The 24334-nt window shown below is 41.5% G+C and overlaps 2 protein-coding genes and 1 long non-coding RNA gene across 17 annotated transcripts in view; 1 reads left to right on the top strand and 2 right to left on the bottom strand.

The window, feature by feature from the left end:
* ropn1l (rhophilin associated tail protein 1-like) overlaps positions 1-11960 on the bottom strand; it is an 80991-nt gene extending 69031 nt beyond the window's left edge. For 5 of the 12 annotated variants that reach the window (XR_011347552.1, XM_069906899.1, XM_069906907.1 and 2 more), the window contains exons 1-2: positions 3344-3476; positions 572-695 (exon numbers count right to left, since the gene is read on the bottom strand). Coding sequence is in view for 11 of the 12 variants with exons in the window: in XM_069906899.1 (XP_069763000.1) it covers positions 572-695; positions 3344-3474 (255 nt within the window). In the remaining variant the exon portion in view is untranslated. Of the gene's footprint in view, positions 1-571; positions 696-3343; positions 3480-11616; positions 11642-11773 lie in introns of those variants that run through there. The other 7 variants (XM_069906927.1, XM_069906937.1, XM_069906946.1 and 4 more) reach the window with 7 other exon arrangements.
* Positions 6153-24334, top strand: part of LOC138747591 (uncharacterized) — a 69372-nt gene continuing 51190 nt past the window's right edge. Inside the window, exons 1-2 of one of the 2 annotated variants that reach the window (XR_011347570.1) lie at positions 6153-6292; positions 23168-23248. This is a non-coding gene — a long non-coding RNA (uncharacterized lncRNA). Of the gene's footprint in view, positions 6478-23167; positions 23249-24334 lie in introns of both variants that reach the window. The other variant, XR_011347569.1, reaches the window with a different exon arrangement.
* marchf6 (membrane-associated ring finger (C3HC4) 6) overlaps positions 19251-24334 on the bottom strand; it is a 105083-nt gene continuing 99999 nt past the window's right edge. For all 3 annotated transcript variants that reach the window (XM_069906835.1, XM_069906845.1, XM_069906854.1), the window contains 4 exons: positions 23801-23890; positions 22970-23102; positions 21573-21708; positions 19251-19744 (listed from right to left, as the gene is read on the bottom strand). In XM_069906835.1, coding sequence (XP_069762936.1) covers positions 19660-19744; positions 21573-21708; positions 22970-23102; positions 23801-23890 — 444 coding nt within the window. In that variant the 3' untranslated portion in view covers positions 19251-19659. The remainder of the gene's footprint in view (positions 19745-21572; positions 21709-22969; positions 23103-23800; positions 23891-24334) is intronic.

Below are 24334 nucleotides of genomic sequence, written 5' to 3'. Positions count from 1 at the left end.
TGGTGAATACAACTGAAGAATCATGGCAAGTGATGAACTTTCCAATATTCCCCAACCAGATCAGCAGATATCCTTTTAATCGGATACAATGGTTTCAGCCCATGACTGGATTCACAATGCGGGAATGGTTGAAGTGGTGAAGAATGATGGAAGAATGTAAATCGGGGTGGTGTAGCAACATTCCCACTTGATTTTTTGCAGATGCGATCTGAAAAAGCTTCCATTTTCACATCTCAACCTGAGTGCTCAATGATCAGTTGTTCCACATACCATTACTAGAAAAAAGCAGTGACTTAAATCTAATCTTGCAGTAATTATTTCTTGGCAATACTACTGATGTTGCCACCAAAGTACACAAGACAGGAAGAAAGTATCAATGCAAACATGGACTAAAGGCTCAGTCTTTATTTATATAAGAATTAGAATTGGCCACTCATTGGCCCTGATATTTAATGTTCACAGATGATTTAATAGTAACCGCAAGATCCACATTACTGTCTGCACACAGTAAACTTTCACCCCTTTGAATATCAAATTGATATCTATGCTTAGAAACTTTTCAGAATTCTACCTGATTGTGCAGAACCTTTAGAAGTCCTGGTGTAAGACCAGTGTCATTTTTCTGTGTCGCCACTGGCATTTCAAACCGCTCCTTCACAGGAAGAGTTTCACCTTTAGACAAAGCTGCAAAATATCTAAGTCGACAAAATTGAGTACAAAACCACATTAGCAGCAGGTAGTTTGGAACAGAGGCTATTCAAAGTACCACATTGTCATAAATGGAAATAGAAGTGCAAGAAACAGTGCAGAAGAGTAAGAGTTTCACATTTTAGTCTTCGATTTGAAACATTTACTTCCTTTCCCACAGAATCAGCCTGATCTACTGAGTAACTCTACCATTTTTTTTGTTACAGATTATCAGCATCTGTAGTTTCTTTGATTTAAAAAAAAATTATACTATCATTTCTGGAACAATAGCACATTTATTAAGGACCCTTTAAATCTCCTCTTTTCAGTGTTGCCATTGCTATTGCCATTTCCCAAATAAGGACCGGTCAGAAGTGGCATCATACTCTGTTTTGGTGTTAATGAACTTAAGTGGTAGATGTGGTGAAAAAAATAATCACAGCTATTTATTGCACTGCATCTTCTGGATGTGAAAGGTGGTGGACCAGGTGATAGTCAAGTTTATCGTAATCTGATTGCTCAAGTACAACCTGATCCTCTGGTCCTTAGTGCGAAACATACAAACACACAACCAGTCATTGCACACATACAAATTATACATTGCAGACAAATGAATGCAGGTCAGATATTCATAAATACAACAAAAAAAATTGGTTCATGAATATGAGAGATTCAGATGGTTAGTGTGAGCAGTTCCTTTGGTTGTTCTGCATCCTCACTGTCCTCAGCCTGGTGGGGTTGGCTCTGATTCTCCTGTATCTCTTTCCCGACAGGAGCAGCTGGAAGATGTGTAGTGTGGAAGGGCACTTCCTCTTCAGACAATGTTCCCAGTAGATCACATTGATTGGGGGGGGGGGTGGGGGAGGGAGACTCCAGTGATCCTCTCTGCCACTTTTATGCTTCTGTGAATTAACCTCTGATCCAATTCCCTGCAGCAACCGTACCACACCGATGCAGCTGGAGAGCTTCTACAGAACGAGGACATAATTGTTGCCAGCTTCAGTCTTCTCAGGAAGTGTAGTCACTATTGCACCTTCCTGACAAGTGAGGAGATGTTATGTGGCCACAATATTACTAGACAAGTGAACTCCAAGGAACTTGGTGCTTTCCACTCTCTTCACTACAGAACTGTTGATGTGTAGTGGAGGGTGCCGTTCCTGGTCCTCCTGAAGTCCACATTGAGATTCAGGTTGCTAGTCTCACACTATATCTCGAGACTTTCCACCCCTTATCTGTAGTACGGCTCATCGTGGTTGCTGATATGGTTACTGTTGTGTCATCTGCAAATCTAATGACTGTTGGAGCTGGATATGGTGATGCAGTCATGGGTCAGCAGTGTGAACAGGAGAGGGCTAAGCACACAGTCCTGAGGTGTGGCACTACTCAGCGGGAGCAGCTCAATGTCCTGCTACTGACCTGGGTAGACTGTTGTCTTTCTATTCGGAAATCCAGAATCAGGTTAGGGTGTTGCAATGCTATGGTATTAGGGTTGCTTTAGTGTTTTTCGAGCTGCATTCATTGAGGAAATCTCGTGTTGCAGTTTCTATAATACTCCTGATTGTGATATGGAAGAAAAACATTTGGGAGTGGAATGGTGAGCTTGCTACATAATACCTTGCCATGACCAGCTCTTTTCAACAATATCATTTGGGTGGCTGATCCAGTTAAGCTTTTCATCAAGAGTGACAATTAAAATGCCGATGGTGTGTCATTTGATGATGGTTAACTCAGGGGAAGTTGTTAAAGATCTGCTGGAGATTTCTATTAATTAGCACAGGCAGCAGGAACGTAACTTGCTGCTCTCGGGCCAAATCCAAAAAGCTGTCTTGTGATGTCATGTGTTACACAAGGAGCTGTGAATGAAACAGAACACTGTGCAACCATCAGTGAATTTCTTCACTTATAACCTTATGGAGGAGGAAGGTCACTGCTAAAGCATCTGGGTTGTGAAACAACTAGCTGGAAGAACTACTGCAGCAAAAGCAGTTGACCTCTAATATATACAAGCATGTTCCTGAGATAAACATGAATAAATGAACAAATTAAATAATTAATGAGAGAACCAGGCGAGAGTCATGGTAGAGGTTAGGAGGCCAGACTGCTGTAGTCTGGAATAGTCAATGGATAAAAGATCAGGTATGGAGGCAAAATAAGAGGCAAAAGTAGGTAGTTCTTAATAATGCATAATTCTGAGCTCAAAAAAATGTTGAAATTATAAGCAGAAGGATTGGATCATTGATGGTATCAGGACTATACGAGGTTTGTGCCAGGCCTGAAGACAATAATTTTACCCTTCCCAGTGTAATTGGAGAAAAATGCTGCTCATGTCAGGTGTTCTGGACAAAGCATGACAACACAGAGGTATTGTCGGGATGCCAAGAAATGGCTGTTATCTGTGAAATTGAATTAATATACCTTGCCACATAACATTCTGCTCTACACTATGGATGCCTTCACCAAGGAGCAGAATATAGTTCAAACACTCACTCAAGTGCCTTTCTTAGTACAGGTAACCAGATTCTCAAAATCAAGTTGTCAAGAATTGTAAATGAATAACCCTAAAACTTTCATATTCTGTTTAGCTCTTTGCTTAATTTCTCAATCCAAAATATCCTGAAAACTTGAACCTGATCGCTGAGGTAAAGGGTTTACTTACGAAGCAGACCACTGAAGAACATCACGTGGCTGGGTACGGATGGCGGCTTTTGTAAACTGTTTTAAAATCTCAGGAAACTCAGGGGGGATTTCAATCTGCTGAGCGCAGAACATGACATCAGGAAGAGGCATGCCTGCTGATAAGAATTCATAAAAGGGTGAGTAAAACACAAATCTATCAAGGAAACACAAATCAGAATTGAATATGAAATCCAATCAGGGCATCTCAAACTAAATCTGGTAAAGCCTGCAGATATGATGGGCTGCACTGTTCCATGTAAATCTGTGACCTCTTCCACCATGAAAGACAATTATTGGAATTCTACCACTCAGTGGTGTATCTAGGTAAGATAGCGCCTATGGCAAGCACTGAAATTGCATCCCCATTTTAAAAAATTTCCACACAAGGTTGAGAGTTGGACGATTTTCACGCACAACCATGCCGCCTGACATATCCATGTAAATTTCACACGTTGCATTATAATTTATTTGAAGTGAACCAGTGGATTATCTCCCACCCAAGTCCCTAGGCTGAGCTTTAGTAAGGGAATGTGTTACGAGCCAAAAGAACCCCAAACCCCAGCCGCAATAGACATTCACCAAGACAAGTGGCTTTCAAAACAAAAGTTATTTTTAATCAACTTCAAACATGAAAATAGAATCAAACTTTCACTTAACTCTATACCTATACTATACTTTATACTAACCCAAAATTACCCCCTTCTAATTCTAAGCGCATGTGTATGTAATGGGTGTCTGTGTGTAGATGTATAAAGTTCACCAGGCTTAGTGCTTGAAAGGTAAATGTTTACCGCTCAGGAAGGATCTTATAGGGTTTGCAGAGAGAGAGAATTGTTGTTCCAGATTTCCACAACTGAGGTGCCACCACTAGTCACTTCAGGGTCTCGTTGATGAAACTTGCCCCATCAGGGTCTTCCAGATGGTAACCTCTTTCTTCAAGCTACCACAGATTTCCATTCCTTGCTCTATTTCAAGAGAAACATCAGACAGATAGCACTTCCAGCCATCTACTGCTCTGGAACTTGCTTTCATCAGTTTCAGAATTCCTGGATTGTACTTTTCAGTTACTTATTAGTGTCCCACACACTGACTGACTGAGTTGTTAACTCAACTCTCTCTCTTTTCCAACTGAAACTCCAAAGAGAACATGTGACTCATGTCTTGCAAAACCCCCACCTTCTCCAGCAAACAACAGGAGTTCTTTCTTCTTCTCCTCAAGTTGTTATCTTAGGTAAATTATCCAGGAGTGTCCTTTCTGTGGACTCTGGCAAAACCCTTGAAAAGAGCTTCCACTAGCCATCCTGTCTCCAGTTCCAAACAATGGTCATTGTCAGTTCAATTAAACCTACTTGTGAAAGGTGCTTACATTCTCCAGAGATCTTCACTAGACTTATTTCTTCAGTCTTTCAAATAAGATCTGTTTTAAAATGTGTGAATGTATGTGACCTACTCTAAATCTTATAAATTCTCCCCAAATATTAATATTTGTTACAAATGCATCCCCGCCTTCTCGCTCCCCCCCCCCCCCCCTAACAGAACCCTCATTTGTGAACCACGCCACACCACGTTGAGGTTTATTATTCCCAATTGCCAAGACGTGGGACGTCTTGAAGCAACCAAAGCCTTGTGTTTATTACTTGCTGTTCAGGCTGGAAGCTGTAGCCTCCGCAGGCAAAATAGCTGTCTTCCTTACCCATAATCCCCCATGCAGCTGGAAGCACTCTGCGTTCCTGGCACTGGCAGGAGTATCTGAATATTTCAATGCGAAAATTAAAAATCGCACAGACAGAATCTTTTGAATTCTACAATACAACATTTTTAAAAATCTTTTCAACTCCATGATCTTGTCTCCAATGTACACACTTTGATTAGGAATGATTTTAACAATCTGCTCCCTCAGATGGCCTGTGCCTGTGCATGCGATACTTAACCATCTAAAAATACCCTTTTAAAAATTGCTTTGTGCAAGTATAGATTACTACTTGCTATCAAAAGCCTTTGATAACAACAGGTAGATCCCATGAAAATCAGCTGCTTACACTCAGAAACATAGGAAACGTGAGTGTAGACAGCGGAAGAAGTGACAACCCCCAACATCACGGATGGTCTGGTCACATTCCCACGGCGCCACGATGCTGAGCCCTTGTCGACGAGAGGGAAGGCAGCGATGCCAGCAGCCGACAGAATACAGACACACAGGCTGAGCTTGGTGATCACGGCCCGACTCTCAGGCAGGGAGCAAGGGGCAGCTGCGACGTGACTAACACCAGGCCCTTTCAGATGGCCTAAACACCCCAATATAAAGCCACATAATCTCCCCCCTTGCAGCTAAAGACATACTCACCTGACTGAGGCAGAAGCGCCAATGCCAACCCTTCTACGGGAGGGATAATCGGCAGGGTGCTGCGCTCCACCAACGCACCTGAATGTGCAACCACTGGGGGCAGGCTGATGACTCCATTAGTCGGCGACCCAACTCCCCACTGCCTGACATCCCCCGACCCCACCCCGTTACCTGACAGCCTCTGTCTCACTGGGGACGCCGGGGCAGGGATGGCTGATGGGGGATGTCAGGGCAGGGACAGCCAGCCGGTGCAGGCTGTGACAGCTCAGTTGGCTGCTCTTGCACTGGGGCCACTCTCTGTGGCTCAAAACGTGGCATAGCAATGGCCGTCTTCCCTACCCATAATCCCCCACGCAGCTGGAACTGTTGTGGGAAACACAGAATGGTTCCACCTGCATGGGGGATTATGGGTAGGGAAGACGGCCGTTGCTATGCCACATATTTATGCCGGGTGGCGCTGCAGCACCAGTCGCTCTGCCTCCATCAGATCTGGAGGGCGCTACGAGGCATCTCTGGATATGAATAGGCCCTTTCAGGTGGACGAGGCAACTCTGTAAGTAGCCTTTTAGGGCTGCCACCTGAAAGGTGAGTCTGCAAGTTAAGATCCAGTCTTGCTGCCTGGAAGGTCCTACTGGAGCTCCACGGTGGGGTATGCATGCGATGGCCATCAGCCCTTCCATAACCTGCAGCAAACCAGGCTGCACCCTGAACCTTAACCCATCACCATTCACCCTGGGTGGTGCTGGCCTGGGTACTGAGCAAATCAACAGGTGAGAAAAACCAAAACACTCTCCCCAGAGTAAAACTCCAAAGTCTGCAGACACTGTGGAACGATGCTGGAGAAACTCAGCACAGCAGGTTAGAACAGGGAGCAAAGATATTGGGCGGGTGAGGTGAGGACAGTGCGCCCTTCAAGCAGTGCCCAGGGTATGTGCCATGGTTGCCATACCATAGATTATATGCCTATGCTACCACTTGTCACTAATGACATCACAGACACCCCCAGTATCATCAATATCCCACTCTATTACTAATGCGGCTTTCATTGGATGTCCTCATTACATCATTACGATCCCTTGTGTAACTAACATACTACTTCACTTTTCTTCCCACTTGTTTTATACATACACATTTGCATTTCACCAAGCACTGCTCATAGCTCTGTTGCAGCCACTTAAAATTATTTTTAAAAATTTTGTTTACCTAACTCATACACTTGTTTCACAGACACCCCCCCTCCCACCACCCCTTTTCACTATTACACCTAAATTTTGTACTTAGTGCTCTGACCAATGTAGGCAAGTGTGCCAAACACCTTCTTCACTCACCACCTTGTACACCTGAGTCTCCACCTTTAGGGAACTATGCACATGTATTCCCATCTCTCTCTCTCTCTCTTCTACAACACTGTCCAGGGTTCTACGATTTATTGTGCAAGCCCCGCCCTGTTTTGACTTACCAAGGTGCAACATCTCAAATTTATCAGAGTTAAATTCCATCTGCCTCTCATTAACCTCTTCCAAATTGAACTACCACCAATATATCCTGTTGTAATCTTACGTGTCCTTCATTAGTATTCACGACACCACCAACCCTGGTGTCACCTGAAAATTTACTGATCAGTCATTGAAATTGTTAATTTAGATAATGAACAAACAGTGGACCCAGTCCTGACCTGTGGTTAGTTAGGGGTTGCTTAAGATGGTATGTGAGTGGGAAAAATAACCACTGCTGGATGTGTGCAGCTCCAATGGCCATCAGAAACGTTGGCACAATGTAGGACTACATAGCCAGAGATGGCCAAACTTATCTGGTTGTGGGCCACATACAAAAAAGTATAAGGAGTCACGGGCCAAACAATATTAAGCCCAGCAGTTTTCAACCAGTTACACTGCGAGAAAAATTGTCCCATATAAAATTCATTTTCTATCAAAATAATGATGATATTTAAGCTGAACAGTTGAACTAGTGACATTACAGTGGTTTATTGATGTGCTCACAGATTACAGTAGGCATTTCTGTTTCTTCTGCTCTTAAATTTAATTTAAATGAATACTATAAAGCTCAAACTCTCATTCAAAACGTGTTGCCAAATAAAAAGCCAGGTGCAAAATAAGCACAACAGAAAAGATCAAGAAAGGGAATAGGCCATCTCCAATGTTCCTCCACTGACAAGTGTCCACCTTAATGATTATGGTGCAATGTGTAAATAGGCTATTAAAGTTAATGGATTCCTTGCAAATCAAACAAACATTTGTTCGTCGTCGTCGACGGCCTTGACCACTGTGAAAAAGCTTCCATTTTCCATCCATATCTGAAATTTTTGGCACTCTCTTGCTATTTTCCATCTTTTTGCTTCCATCATGTTTACTCAATTGAGGTTAACATTTCCCTTAACTGAGGTAACTTTTTTTAAAACTGAAGTAATCGCTTTCATTGATGAGGAACATTTCAATGGTTGGTAAAGTCATCGTTCAAAATGTCAGCGACATCTAATATTGAAACTGAGAAATGCAATGCAATTTATTATTAGAGACTATATTCTAATGGGCCTGTCTCCGTGGATTGTCACCTTGTCGTAGTAGAAAAGCTTGTGTGGTCCTGTGATCCTGAAAATGATGCCATCTGGAGCTATGCTCCTGGTAGGGCCACCCATGGTGGTAAGGTCGAGGGCGAGTTCCCTGACAAAGAACAATCCGACCAAATCCTAAACGGTGGAACAGGCAGACAAAGTTACTCTGAACTCAACGGCTGTGAAGGCTGCAACAAATCCATCAACTCCAATCATCGTGGATTCCATGCCATTGGAATTAGTTGGTTGATTTGTGAAATATCATGTGCTTCTTGGAGTGCAACATCGAGTGCACGTTAAACAATACACATACTGGCGTCGTTGTTCTGTGGATCAATGAAACGAAGACCATCATCCTTGACCACGAGGGATAGTCACGAAGATGGAACGGGCTATGTTCAACTTTTAAACTTCACCCTGAACCACTTAAACACGGACAATGGGCCACATTTGGTCTGAAAGCTGTAACTTGGCCACACCTGACACAGCCCATTTGATTGGTACCCAACACTCCACATTAAACATTTGAACTCCCCACCACTGACGCACCGTGCTAGAGTGCATGACATCTATAAAATGCATTGCAGTTACTCTCCCTGCACCCTCCAAACATGCAGCCTCTACTAGTTAAGATGAGGGCTTCAGATGCACAGGAACTCCATGACCTGGATGTATCTCTCCAAACTGTGCACCATCCTGATGGAAGTATCTTGCTGGCCTTTCAATGTAGCCCAGTCTAAATCCCAAAACTAATTCTGCAGTATTATTGCAGGTGCATTTTCATCAGAAGGAACTAGAACAGTTCTAAAAAGTGGCTTATGACTTCCTTTTCAAGGCACCTCCCATCAGTAAAAGGTGAATTCTTGGACAGTTTAACTGGTTATAGAGTCAGAGTATAAAAAACACAAAAATAGAACCCAAGCCCAGCTTGTCTGTGCTGAACGAAGTGCCCTCCTGCTTTATTCCCACTTGCCCACATTAGGCACATACCCCTCCCAATCCTTCCCATCCATGTCGTTATCCAAGTGTTTCTTGTCGGAAGCTAATCCCCTGCTTCCACCACTTTAGCAGCACAATTCACATCCCCATCACCAATTTTCCCTCTAATTTTTAGTAGTCAGTGTGCGCAAAAATCTGAGGTCGTGCAACTTTTTTTTAACTGTGACAAAAGTATGTGCGTACTCAATGAGTACAAATGTAAACTTGAAATTATTTCAAGATAATTTTGGCACAGCCTATCTCTCATGGCTAATAAAACTGTTTTTGGCATGTTTTAATATAATACAAGTATGATTGCATTCTTTGAAGTAATAATTTAGTTAAGATTTTAATCTGTACTTTGAACTACTTTGTTCAGTTTGTTGTTCCATTAAATAAACTTTACTATATGAACACTGTCTGCCAAATATGGCAGCAGCCATGCTGCAGCTGTTCAAACTGGAACAGGAAAGGTGAGGTGACGTAAATTAGTGATGTGCAAATGAGGTATTTGAAAAACCAACTAACTAGTTAACAGAATCAGTTAGCTAAGAGATTATTTATTAATAATTATTACATTATTTTAGGTAACTGATCTTTTGTGCGCAAAATGCGTGCACCTGCACATATGTGCACAGCTTAGAGGGAACTGTGCCCATCACCCTCTTGGTGAAGAACTGTCCCCTTACATTCCTTCTACATCTCACCCCCCCCCCCCCCCCCACCTTATAGTTATGTCCTTTCTCCTACTCTGGGAAACAATTTTAGAGATCATTAAGATTCCCTCTCAAGCGCCTATGCTCCAAGGAAAACAGGCCTAGTGTTCCATTATTTGTAAACCTCTTCTATATTCTTTCCAAATTATAGCTAGGTGACCAAAACTGCATGCATCAACATCTTGTACAACTTTAATATTACGTCCCAATACTTGGATTCAATGCCTCGGGCCAATGAAGTTAAGTGACCAAACACTCTCTCTCTGTCTGTGAGGTCATCTTTAAAGAACTACACATCTGTACCCTTAGATCCCTTACTCCATTATGCTCTTTAGGGCCCTGCCAATAACAGATCAAGATTTGCTCTGGTTTGATTTTCTCCAAAGCAGCACCTCACACTTCTCTGAATTGAACTGCACCTGCCATTCCTTTGTCCAGTTCCCCATATGGTCTAGATTCCTTTGCAAACCCAGGTCATCCTCTTCGCAATCCCATGTTATATGCAGCAAATATATTCATGTCATCGGCAAACTCATCCAGCTTGCCACCAACATCCTCGACCAGAGTTTATGCAAATGATGAATAAACTGAAGGTCCTGGTGCCAAATCCACTGGTCACGGTCCTTGGTCTAGAAAAAAATCCCCTCCAAAACCAATCTTTGATTCCTATCACCCAGCGAATTCTTTATCCCATGTGCCTTAATCTTCCATACCAACCTCCCATCTAGGACATTATTGAATAGTTTACTGGACTCCATCTAAATTACTTCAAATTCTTTTTGTTCTTATCATCGCTTATCATGGCAGATGCAATATAATGTGGATAAATGTGAGGTTATCCTCTTTGGAGGCAAGAACAGGAGAGATTATTACCTAAATGGGGTCCGATTAGGAAAATGAGAGAAGCAATGGAGACCTGGGTGTCGTGTGCAGCAGACATTGAAAGTGGACATGCAGGTACGGCAGGCAGTGAGGAAGGCGTATGTTGGCGTTCATAGCAAGAGGATTTGAGTACAGGAGCAGAGAGGTTCTACTGCAGCTGTACAGGGCCCTGGTGAGACCACACCTGGAGTATTGTGAACAGTTCTGGTCTCCTTATCTGAGGAAAGACAACCTGGCTATCGAGGGAGTGTTAAGACGGTTCACTAGATTGATACCAGGGATGGCAGGACTTGCATATGAAGAAAGGCTGGATCGGCTTGGCTTATACTCACTGGAATTTTGAAGATTGAGGGGGATCTTATAGAAATGTATAAAATTCTCAAGGGATTGGACAGGCTGGAAGCAGGAAGGTTGTCCCTGTTGTTGGGGAAAACCAGAACCAGGGATAAGGGCTGAGATGAGAAAAAAAATCTGAGAGAGTGGTGGATCTGTGGAATTCTTTGCCACAGGTAGTGGGCGAAGCCGGTTTTTTAATCTATATTTAAGAGGGAGTTAGAAGGGGATCAGGAGGTATGGGGAGAAGGCAGGATCTGGGTACCAAGTAGACGATCAGTCGTGATCAAAATGAATGGCGGTGTAGGCTTGAAGAATCTCCTCTCTCTAAAGTTGATACGTGGGTATCACTGCACCCATCTTATTATAATACTGTAGTAGGCCCTGCACAATTGTTGTTAGACTTGTACTGGTTTCGGTTGACTTGCCTGGATAGCACGCAAAGCGTTTCAACCAATGCTGACCGGGAGCATCTAAGTGAACGAAAACTATTATTTTGCCCCTCATGTCACCGTTTATTTGCTTTTGCCCCGAATTAGCGCCCGCGTTCGTTCTTCGCATTAACCACCCGTCCTCCTCGCTCACCTCAGTGTCGGCGCTCTTGTCCCGGACTCACCTCGGCCACGGGGCAGCCGCCTTCGCCAGGAGTGCAGCGGTTGCTGGGCGAGCCGTCACAGTGGCGGTTGCTAGGCGACCCGTCACAGCGGCGGCGGCTGCCAGGCGACCCGTCACAGTGGCGGCGGCTCCGGTTGCCACGGCACTGGTCAGCCCCCACCTCCCGTCTCTCAGCTGACGTCACGCAAGGCAGGCGTGCCGTGCAATCAACCCAGCATGAGTCGCGCTCACTGCGTCGCAAATTTATTGCAGTGCATGAGAGTGGGAGAAGAGCAATTGGCAAATCTTCCGAGAACACGCAGAATAACGAAGGCCACAGCAAGTCAAGTAGCACCAGTCGACGTTTCAGATCCAAATCTTTATGCGAGAGGGTTTGCGCTACAGCAGATTGTGTTCAATTATAGTTTGCAGCATCTGCATTCTCCTGTGTCTCCAGAATTTGGTAGAGTTCACTTCAGTACCCCTCGTACAATATAGTGCATGGTATTGCAAAGAATCATTGAATTCCATTCAAGTCAATGCAACTCACTTCCATCCAGGTTTAATAACTCAGGCCGTCAGTCTTTTTCAAATAACAAACATCAATGATGATAACTTTTACTTAAATGAGCACCTAAATATATACCAAGGAATATGTGGTGTTATTATAACCATATAACAAAGGCCAACTTGGCCCTTCTCGTCCATGTGAACACTTTCTCCCACCTAGCCTCACTGACCCACACTCAACCCATAACCCGCCATTCCTTTCCCGTCCATATACATATCCAAATTCTCCTTAAATGCTACTAAATAGCAATATAACAATTACAGCACAGAAACAGGCCCTTCTAGACAAGGCCGAACACTTTCTCCCACCTAACCCCACGAGATGATTAAGATTGACGATACTCAGGAAAAGAGTGGATTTCGAAAGAAGCTGCCAAATTACAGGAACTAATGAAGGGAACTGGACGTGATCCAATAAAGGAATAACTTCAGTAATAGTTGGGGGATATATAACTCAAATATATAGTGCCAGGGTACTGAGGGATGCTTCTTGGCTGCATTTCATTAATAATTTTAGAGGGACCAGTTCACCATTAGCAAAAGCACAAACAAGAACTCTCCCATTAATTCAATCTTCCCTACAGATACATTTAAAGAACCGATAATTTTGACAACCTTGAGACAAGTGTAATTTAAGAAGTGCTTTTATAAAGACAGCTTACTATAAAACACAATTAGACTTTCTCTAAACTTTCCCATGCATTGGGATTCTTAGGCACATTGCCCACCAGGATTGTTTGCTGAAGAACAAACTAGGAACTGAATTCACCATACAGCAGTGACTCTCAGGCAAGTGCAATATAGTGCAAGTCATGGCCTAAAACTGCATGTATTAATGAGGGAACAAAAAAATTTGATGGTGTAAATAAGTGCTGATGGGATAGAGATTGTATTAGAATCAGAATTTATTGTCATAAGTCATGAAATTTGGTGTTTTGCAGCAACATCATAGTGCAAACATTCATATTACAAATCATCTTACAATATAAAAAATAAAAATAATAGTGCATCAAAAGTCAGGCAGAGTCTTTTGTTCATAGATTATTCAGGAATCTAAGGGCAGCGGAGAAGTTGTCCTTGTGCCACTGAGAGCTTGTCGTTAGGCTCCTGTACCTTTTTATCCTGATGGTAGCAGAGTGAAGAGGGCATGGCCTGGGTGGTGGGGTCTTTGAGGACAGAGGCTGCTTTTTGAAGACATCGCCTCATGTAGATGTCCTTGATGGAGTGAAGTCTGGTGTCTGTGATGTCGCAGGCTGAGTTAACAATCCTCTGGAGTTTATTCTTGTTCTGAGAGTTTGTGCCTTCATACCAGGCAATGATGCAACCAGCCAGAATGCTCTCCATGGTACACCTGTAGAGGTTAACGAGAGTCCTTGGTGACATACCGAATCTCCTCAGACACCTGACAAAGTCTTCTTCTTGATTGCATCGACATGGAGGTTCCAGGACAGATCCTCGGAGATGTTGATATCCAGGAATTTGAAGTTCTTGACCTTCTCCACTACTGAACCCTTGATGAGGACTATCATGTTCCCCTGACTTTCTCCCGAAGTCCACAATTATCTTCTTGGTTTGGCTGACGTTGAGCACAAGGTTGTTGCTGTTACACCATTCAGCGAGCTGATCTCTCTCCCTCCTGTACACTTCCTCACTGCCATTTGTGATTCTGCCAACAACTGTGGGGTCATCGGCAAACTTGTTGATGGCATTAGAATTGTGCCTGGCCACACAGTCGTGGGTGTATAACAAGTAGAGAAGTGGGCTAAGCACACATCCTTGGGGTGTTGGGAAAAGTGGAATTCAACATTTTGAGTAGTTTGCATTTATATCACACTGATAACATTGAAACATCACAAAGCACTTTGCAGGTGACATGACCAAATGCAATCAAGCTTGTTCAAAGAAGATTTCAACAAAAAAAAATTATGGAGTAAATAGCACAGCTTAGAGCCTGGAAAGCAGAAGGATCAGCCAAAATAGAAACAATGCATCATAAAACTTAAATCCTTACTTTGGCACCCATGCTCTCTTTAAGCTGATTGGTTGTTGTTCCACATTCTCTTTAAACTCCAGGTTTTCTTGGAAAATTGACCACATCATTATGTAACATTTTAAATTTAGTTGTACATAGAGCACGGTAACAGGCCATTTCGGCCCACGAGTCCAAGCCGCTTAATTTACGCCCAATTAACCTACACATCCGGTACATTTTTGAAGGGTGGAAGGAACTCGGAGCCCCTAGGGAAAACCCACGCAAACACGGGGAGAACGTACAAACTCCTTATAGAGAGCATGGGATTGAAACCCCAGTCCCGATCGCTGGTGGTGTAAAGGTGTTGCGCTAAGCCGACTGTACACCCCTCCCAAAAAATTTTAAAAACACATTAAAAGCATGTTGTAAATCAGAGTAAATCCAACCATTCAGGAATCCTTGTCCAGTTTTTTTTAGTTTGGTGTGATTAAAGATTGCAGCAACAAGGTGTTTACCCACAATGGAATTTGATTACAGGTGTATTCAAATTTTCAAGCCAGATATCATAGGAACAAAAACCAAGGTGATGATTGTAAATAGTATTTTGCACAAGTTGGGTTGTGGGCAGCGGATATCAGTTACAGCAACGCACAATTTGCTTCAACTAATTTCATGTTCAACTTCTCTAATCAATCCACCCATCCAGTTGACCACTAATTCTGCGGACGATTCTGGTTTTTAGAATCTTCCACACAACTGATTTGCCTGTAATGTTGGGTTTTTCTTTTCACCTTTCTATTCTCAGGCATCACTTCTGAATTTATGGGTGTCTTGAAAGTATTTCTGCAATCTTCTTCTTTCCCTTTGTAAGAATCCAAGCCACATAGATTAGACGAGGTTTCCTGTCTTTTTAGCTTCCCCTTTCTCAATTTTAGTCTATCCAAAAACAAAGCAATATTCTTTGTTTTGTTCTCATTTCTGGTGGAAGCCTGGCATCCATCAAATGCCCTATATGTAGATGACAGAGAATTTGTAGCCACAGATCAATTGCTACTTTGCCTGCCAGCATTGTTTTCAATTTACCTGGGCTAGATTGGACATATCCACTAAAGTGACCTTTCTCCAATTCTCTACATTTTAATCTTGTTATCATTCCTCATAGTCACACTCAACCTTGTGATATTAAGACCACTGTTTTCTAAATTTTTCTCCCACTTTCTACACTAATTTTCCCGAGTCAAATTTCAAGAATATTTTCCTGAGTAGATTTCAATCCTCTCCCCTCTTTCCCTTTTGTATTATTATTGCTTGGATGTTTAAGTTTCCCCAGTTTAGTACTATATTGGTTTTGCACATCCCTGTAGTATAATCATTCACTTATGAACAGATAGAATTGTTTCTGGTACTGGAACTTGGGCAGAAAGGGTAAAGTTCAGGTGAAGAAGACCTGTAAATGGGAAAATGGGGGGGGGGGGAAAGAATGGTGTAGGTGGTGCAGAAGGTACTAATTACTGAATGTTCCAAAGGAAACAGATAAACATGGCTAGATTAGATATTTAATCAGTGGCAATTTTACTAGTAAAATCAATGCTAGTCAGGTCACTGTATTTTATAGAGCAAAAATAAAGATATACAGTAAGTTTCCGATTATTTGAAAGCCACCTTACCAAAATTGTCAGTTATCTGTGAAAATATTTGGTGGCAGTCAGAAGTTGAAGTTTTTTTTTAACCTGTTGTTCTCAAGTGGGACTCTGATGTGCTGTTATCGCCATTTTGAATCCAGAGCTTTCGAATACATAAATGCGCTTTTAGCAACATTTGGAATCCAATGGAGCTCTCATGTACTCCAGAACTAAACTTTATTTCATGCTTGAAAAATCTTTCCTTGTTGTTTTATGCTGATGTTATTGGGCTGGCATTGGAGCGAGAACCTCGGGCTCCTGGACACGATCAGCGACGGCGGTAGGGAGGTATCTTGGATTCGAACGGGGAACCTCAGGTGCTGGGCAGGTTCTGCAACAGTGGTGGGGAGGTGTCGAGATCAGCAATGGCCGATACAAGTGAAGGAATTTCTCAGATATCCGGAAAATGCAGTTAACTGATACATGTCTGGCCCCGAGCATTTCAGATAATCGGAAACATACTGTACAACCATTTTTCAAGCTTAAGCCCTTCAAGGTATTTTAAACTTTGTTTCTGGGCAACACTAAGTAATCAGTAATCTTTACTCGTCTTACATTTCCTGATCTCACATTTCCAAACTGAAACAGTGTCATCCCTGCTGCTCTCAAACTCTCCGCACCTGTCCCCACTGACTTAGCTAGGATTCTCCAACCCCCACTCAAGACCTATTACCTTCTACCAGTGGGACTGTGCTCCTCTTCACTCCATTTTTTTTGGGTGCCTGCCCAAATTTTGTTCATACCTGATGAAGGACTCAAGCCTGAAACGTTGGTTGCTACATAAAATACATTGTTTGACCTGCTGAATTTCTCCAGCATTGTGTTTTTACTACAGTGGGAACTTTCTTTGCTAAAAACCGAAGACCCTTTGAATTGTATATAAAGTTTAAGAGTATTTTAATTTAAAAAATATAGATACAAGACCCATCAAATATTTTTAACTAAGCATGCTTGCACTGAGAACGAAGGTTAAATATGGGGCACTGAACAAAATGAAAGGCTGGAGTTTCTCTTAACTGTATAAATTCTTCCTCGGATCGCTAAAGATGACTTGTTACAAAATTAGGAAGATAATACTAATATTAAATTCTTAATGAAAAACAAAATTTATCATGTAATATCCTGGAAAAAATATTAATATTCTCTGAAATGATGTTTCACTATAGAGTATGAAATCTTGAACTGAATTGGAATCCTGTTTGCTGGTTATATCTACAAACTAGATCTGAAATACAAAAAACAAACAACCCTGTGATATTGTTACTAGAGCATGTGACGGCCTACATGCAAGCTTAATGGTTTTGAAAAGAACCAAAGGAATCAGACCCTGTTAATCAGATCAACAGAAATGAGTGACCTAGTTTGTTTTCCCACTATTCCTGCAGACACTGTGATTGTTGTGCAATATACAAAAGTGCTGAAGAAATTCAACAGGTAACGCTCTGTCTATAGGATATAAAGGGCAACCAACATTTCAGGCCAGAGCCTTTCATCAAGGTGTGAGCAAAAAAAAAGACAAGCACCCAAATAAAAACATTGAGAGAGGGAGGAAGGGGCAGGGTGAGGAGTACAGGCTAACAGGTAAGAGGTCATAGGTGGATATAGGGGAGAGGGTAGGAGAAAAAAAGCTTAGAGGTCATAGATAATGGGGTAGCTTTCAGAGAGGAAAAGGAGTGGGGAGTTGGAGACAGAGGGATAGGGGAAGAGAGAGACTCGGAAGGGGTTTAAATGAAACTAGAAGGTTGTTGTTAATGCTGTCTAGTTGGAGAGCGCCCAGACGTAATATTTGGGGTTGTTCCTCTTGAAATTCTTGTGAAACACTGAATATGGGAAAACTTTGGAGATTGAGAAGTCTATTGTGTTCAGTGCAGCTGTAATCTATGAATCGGATTTGGCTTGTTGCTCTCAGTGGACTTTTTCCATTTTAAATGCAAATACTTGCACTATAATCTTGGGGATGAAGCTTGTAGTTCAGAGGACAGTTTGTATCAATGTCACTTTTGCACTTAAAAAAATCAATTTAATATAAATCAATAAACGCTTAAAAACAATTACAGGAATATACAAATTCATATTAAAATCTATTTAAATTTCTATGCACTTGGCCTTATCCAATCTACACAATAATCAAAATTTACTGAAGACATTAATTAGGCCCTTTCAAGCTGCCGTGTAAAACGGGGTTAACCGGGCAATTTGCGCCCCAGTTACAAGGCAGCCAGAAAGGGTCTTACCTGGTCAACCCTGTCAGAATCCAACTGGGTCCCTGACCTACCTCAGAGGTAGTCATGGAACCCAGTTAAACTTATCCACAGGCAATTTGAAAATGAAAATGGCCGACCCGCTTATTCTGGTGACATTAGCGCTTGCATGCGTGCATCACCGGGCAGCCAGTATCCGGATACTTCTGGTGAGTACGTGACGCATCATTGTGGGGGAAGGATCCCCCTTAAATCACCGAGTTGGCAATTTAATGGGTAGATTCCCCCTTGCAATTTAAAAGGGGCTTCCCTCAACTTTGCCCAAGTAATTGCGCCCAGGTCCCAGGAGGACAACCCAGGTGTTGCAGTTTAAGAGGCTAGTGTCACCAGATTGTAATTGGCACAGTTTCTTTAGATCAGGGGTCAGCAAACCTTTTAAATCAGTGACCTCTTCATGGAATCCTTGATCTCTCATCGACCCCCCACCCCCAAGCATGTAAACTAAAGAAATAAATATTATCAACAATAAATTTCTCTATCGACCCCCATGGGTCAATATAGACCACTTTTCCAAACCCTGTTTTAGATTATAATCTAGATAAACATTTTGGATAGCCATTCACAGAACTGGGTTTATTTACACAGTACAGAACATGGCTACATATTCAAGGGGCTGCTTCCCAAGTTTTATTCTAAATTGTGAAAATGCCCAAGCAAAGTATGCTAAAGTTTTACTGTTAGAAGTGCCAATGAGTTAATTCAGACCCTGCGCCCAATTCCACAACCACCAAAGACAAGAGTTGTATTATTCTGCCCCCGTCATTGAACACATTTTAGACAAAGAAAAAGTAACCCCAACCCTCCAAGGTTACTCAAAGATTGTCTGTATCAGCTGTTTAATGGATGTATTTTGGGTCGTCAGATGTTGTTACCATAATGCTCCATTGTAATCTACCATATCGATGGCCAAAAAGTATGTTTACAATGTAGAGCTATATATTTGCTGCAAAAATGGTCAAAATTAAATAAATACTCAGTTAACATTAATTTGCAGTTTTTTCTTTTCCTGCTTAATAGTTTATTTTAATTCTGTATTAAAACATCAGCCATTATGAACATTTCTAAAAAATTTGAGCTTATGAAGTATTCAAACACTTCATTATATTGTCTCTGCCACCGTCACTCCTGAAATGTAGGCCAACAGTCCAAATAAAGTGATGACTACATTTAATAAATTAATATACATATTTGAAGATTTACAATGCACATTCAATTATCTTTAAAGGGGCTCAGAATGTTCATTATATTTACACATATACAATTACCAGACAGAACTGTGTAGTTTTTTTTTGCTGTATGTATGCAATAGCAAAAGGGAGAAGTTGGGAATTGGGAAGGGAGACTTTTATAGTAGGAAACACAAGGGTGGAAGAGCTGGTCAGTCAACACCCACTATTCAGAAGAAAGTGACGCAGTTGTCATTGTTTGTTTACCCATCTTTCGCTCATAGTTAACAAGTCGTTGACCAACGAGATACCTAGATTTAATGAAAGATATAGCATCATTATAAAATTCATGCAACATTTTCATGAAGATTAAAGTTCTACCCAAGCACATTCCTCAACAGCAGTAGTAAAAGTATCGAAGCAAAAATTCACAAATAAGTAAATTAGTGTGACAAACATCAGCAGAAACTGAGCAACTATTGAGATCATACCAGTAATTTAATTTTTTTTAAAATTTAGACATGCAGCACGGTAACAGGCCATTTAGGCCTATATGTCCGTGTGGCCCGATGTACACCCCATTAACCTACATCCCCAGTCACTCTAAATAACTTCTCCTTCATCTCATCCCATTTCCTCCAAATCAAGAGTAGCCATGGGCACCCGCATGGGTCCCAGCTACGCCTGCCTATGTGTGGGCTTTGTGGAGCAATCCATGCTGCAAGCCTACACAGGCAAGACCCCAACTCTTCCTCCTGTATATAGACAACTACATCAGGGCTGCCTCATGTACCCACGATGAGCGTGTCAGCTTCATCCACTTCACGTCCAACTTCCACCCCGATCTCAAACTCACCTGGTCCATCTCCAATAACACTCTCCCCTTTCTGGATCTCTGTGTCTCCATCTTGGGAGAAAAGCTTTCCACTGACATATACCACAAACCCTCCAACTCCCACAACTACAGGCACTGCTCCCTTCGTGATTCCCTCATCCACTCATCTCTCTCCTCCTCCCCCCCCCCCCCAATTGCATCTCTGACACCTTCCCCTGTGCCCTCAGAAGGTGCAACACTTGCATCTACACCTCCTCCCTCACCACGGTTCAGGCCCCCAAACAGGCCTTTCACATGAAACAACACGTATATCTAGAGGACTTATTTACTGTATCTGGTGCACCCTCTGTAACCTTCTCGACATTGAGAGACCAGTCGCAGACAGAGAATGCTTCGCTCACCACCTTCGTTCGCTACCACAGTGACCTCCCAGTGGCCAGTCATTTCAATTCCGAGTCACATTCCCAAACTCTCTTGTCTGCCCATGGCATGATGTACTGTCCCACCCTGACCACCAGCAGATTGGAGGATCAATATCTTATTTTCCGACTGGGCATCCCCCAGCCAGATGACATAAATATTGACTTTACTACTTTCTATTAAACCTGCTGGCCTTTACTTCCCCTCCCCATTTCCTGTCCTTCCAGTTCTTTCAACCACACAACCCTACCATCCTCTCCTCCCCCTAATTGCTGCTGTCTCCTCCCTTCTTTCTCCACCTATCATCCCTTCCCCCCCCCTCACCCTTTAGTTCAGATGCTTGCCAGCATACTTCAATGAAGGGCTCAAACCCGAAACATCAGTCATCTTTACCATTGCTACACAAAGGACACGATTTGAGCTTGTTCAGCATTTTGTATTTTTACTTCAACCACAGTGTCTACAGAATTTTGTGATTTACTTGTTACACCCCCGGTACCCTTTTGAATGGTGGAAGGAAAGTGGAGCTCCCGGGGAAAACCCATGCAGACATTGGGAGAACATACAAACTCCTTACAGACAGCAAGAGACTCGAACTCCGGTCCGATCTCGATCGCTCGTGCTGTAAAGGTGTGGCGCTAACCACTACTCCAACTGTGCTGCCCAACTGATACACATTTATCATTCCACTCTATTTTTTATCTTTTGGGGATATTTATAATCATTATGAAAGACAGCGGACATACATTGCCAAGATGCACATTAGATAGGGGTATAATTGTGGTGGCATCAAATCCAGAAGGTTTAATTTAAAAACAAACAGGAATGCTCAAGTCTTTGTTTCTCATATTTCAACGAATTGTGTCACAAAGTAAAATACCTACTTGTCATTTTTAATGTGCTCATATAGCCGCTTGAACTGGCGGATTTGGAAGGATAGGACTCCCATCAGTATCACTACCATTAGAAGAAAAGGATAAATTCGACGGTGGACTAGATTCTGCATCTCAGAGGTCACACCTGGATAGCCATGTGGAACAAAGGGAAAAGTTCAAAATTTACACCAAAGGTTCTGCATGCATGTCCAAGTTGGAAATAAATTTTGAAATTAATACTAGATGATGATATAAAATAACTAGGAGAAATTTAAAATATGCCCTTTATATCAACTTTAATTAATCAATCCTTTCATCATTAGAACATTACAACACAGAAAACTGGCTCTTCAGCCCTTCTAGTTTGAGCTGAACAATTATTCTGCCCAGTCCATAGCCCTCCATACCATTCCCAACCATGTACCTGTTCAAATTCTTCTTAAATATTAAAATGGAGCCTGCATTTACCACTTCAACTGGCAGCTCATTCCACACTCCCACTACTTTGTGAGAAAATGTTCCCACTAAACTTTACCCCTTACACCCTTAACCCATATCCTCTGGTTTGTATCTCACCCAATCTTAGTGGAAAAAGTCTACTTGCATTTGCTCCATCTATACCCCTCATAATTTTGCATATCTCTATTAAATCTCTCCTCATTTTTCTGCGCACAAGGGAATAAAGTCCTAATCTATTTCACCCAGTTTCTGAAATCCGGGCAACATCCTAGTAAATCTCAGCACTCTTTCAGTCTTATTGATATCTTTCCTGCAGTTAGGTGACCAAAACTGCACACAATGATCCTAATTTGGTCTTGCTATTCTTTCAGAATGGAAACTTTCAATTCAACTAATGAAATTAATTAACTATGATATTCCATGTTTAATTTGATGTGTTGCAACTACTAGTTTATTCAACTCATCTGCTTAAAGAAATATTTGCATGTCCATAAGGAGGGCACCATCTTATGCACAAGTCGATTTAAACATGAGAATTCCTACTGCTGGCTAGATTTAAAAATAAATATATCCAAGATAATTAAAACATCACCATTTAACATTTTTTGTAACATAAAATTTGTTATTTACACTCATATTACATTTTAAAATAGCATGGCAACAGGCCCTTCTAGCCCACAAACCTATGCCATCCAAATACACTAATTAACCTACAAACTCCATACATTTTGAATGCAAACAGGAAACCCATGCAGATACGTGGAGAACTTGCAAAGTCCTTGCATAATGAAAGCAGTCACTACCCAATTGAATCTTCAATTTTGGAATTTAAATGTAGACAAAATTTACACAGGTAATAGCTTAACATACATTTTTGCCAATCAAGTTTGCAAACTATTAGTTTATTGGAAAAATAAGCAATCCCTTAAAAATGTTTCATTACCTACCCAGCAGTGGCACAATGCCAGCAGCTATGACATATGGCAGACAGAGCGACAACAGCAACACTGCGATGACTGGCGCTGCTAGTTTGCAAATTATAAAGTGTAAATCAATGTTTCGAATTCCATTTGCATAGACCTGAAAAAAGTTAATGCTGAATCAGAAATTCAAAATGCAAGCAACACTGTTTTTGTTTCTGTCAGCCCCAATTTGAAAAAAAAAGGAATGAAATCTGTGAGATGGAATGGCAACAATTTGAAACAGTTGGAGCCTTTTTGGTTCAGGTAGGAATGAGATACATAAAATGTGACAACTCAAGTTGGAAATTGAGGTGTTGGGCATTTTTTATGAAATAAGAGGGGTGGTGGTTAGTGGAGAACAATTAAAAATCAGAAGACACCTAATCTGCTATCACCTGCTTCCACTGTCAATAAAGTGGCATCTGATGCAATTTGTATATGATCTATCATCAACCAAAGAAGAACCAAGGATAAGAAAATGCAAGACAAAGCACAGGTAAAATTAATTAAATATTTTATACATGCAAAATAACCATATTAACTCATGTAACAGAAATCCTAGATTTTGCCTTTTTAGTATGCTGAACCAAACCATAACTCTTTGCCAAAAATACAGGGCAAAGTACAAAAGTCCGTCAGAATCAAACAGGATTCTTGCTTTTATTCCTTTATCTTTATTTGGATTTTATTTCATCATCTGTTTCAACTAGGGACAATGTGGTGGAGGTAACTGCATCTATTGACTTATCCTATACTACAAGTGTAATACCAAATAGTTTCCTTTTCATTTCTGATTTATCCTTGGAAGACTTTTACCTGTTCAATAACAGTTTTCAGCCACCACTGAGGTCCCATTAGTGTTATAGCAGCAATTATTTTGGCATGAAGAACACCAAGAGCCCAGTCCTATTGCAAACAAAACATACCATCAAACAGTGAAACTTCAGAAGATCAACACGATCACAATATGGCCCCAACATCCCTGTCTTCATATCCCAAACACAGCTCTATTGACAATACACGTCTTATGAGGTTCTCTTGAAGAACATAACAATAATCCAAAATTATGACATTGGGTGAGAGAGGGGTGTGATTGGAGTAAGATTATTTTTTTTTAAACTCTGGATTTTTATAGCAAATGGCCAGTTGTAAAGAAATGCCAGATCTTTAAGATGTGAAGCATTCTGAAACACGCTGATGATTAAAGGAAACAATTAAAATTATTATTAAAATTAAAATTATTCCTTTCTGACTGCACATTTTGTCCCAAGTTATTATTCCATGAAAGAAGTCGAATAACTATCTCAGGAATGATGAAGTGATCACAGAATTCTGTCAATTATAAATAAC

This window comes from Narcine bancroftii, chromosome 1, assembly GCF_036971445.1.
Source record: "Narcine bancroftii isolate sNarBan1 chromosome 1, sNarBan1.hap1, whole genome shotgun sequence".
Taxonomy (NCBI): Eukaryota; Metazoa; Chordata; class Chondrichthyes; order Torpediniformes; family Narcinidae; genus Narcine; species Narcine bancroftii.
The sequence above is the reverse complement of the archived record's forward strand: the minus strand, read 5'-3'. Positions and strand labels throughout refer to the sequence as shown.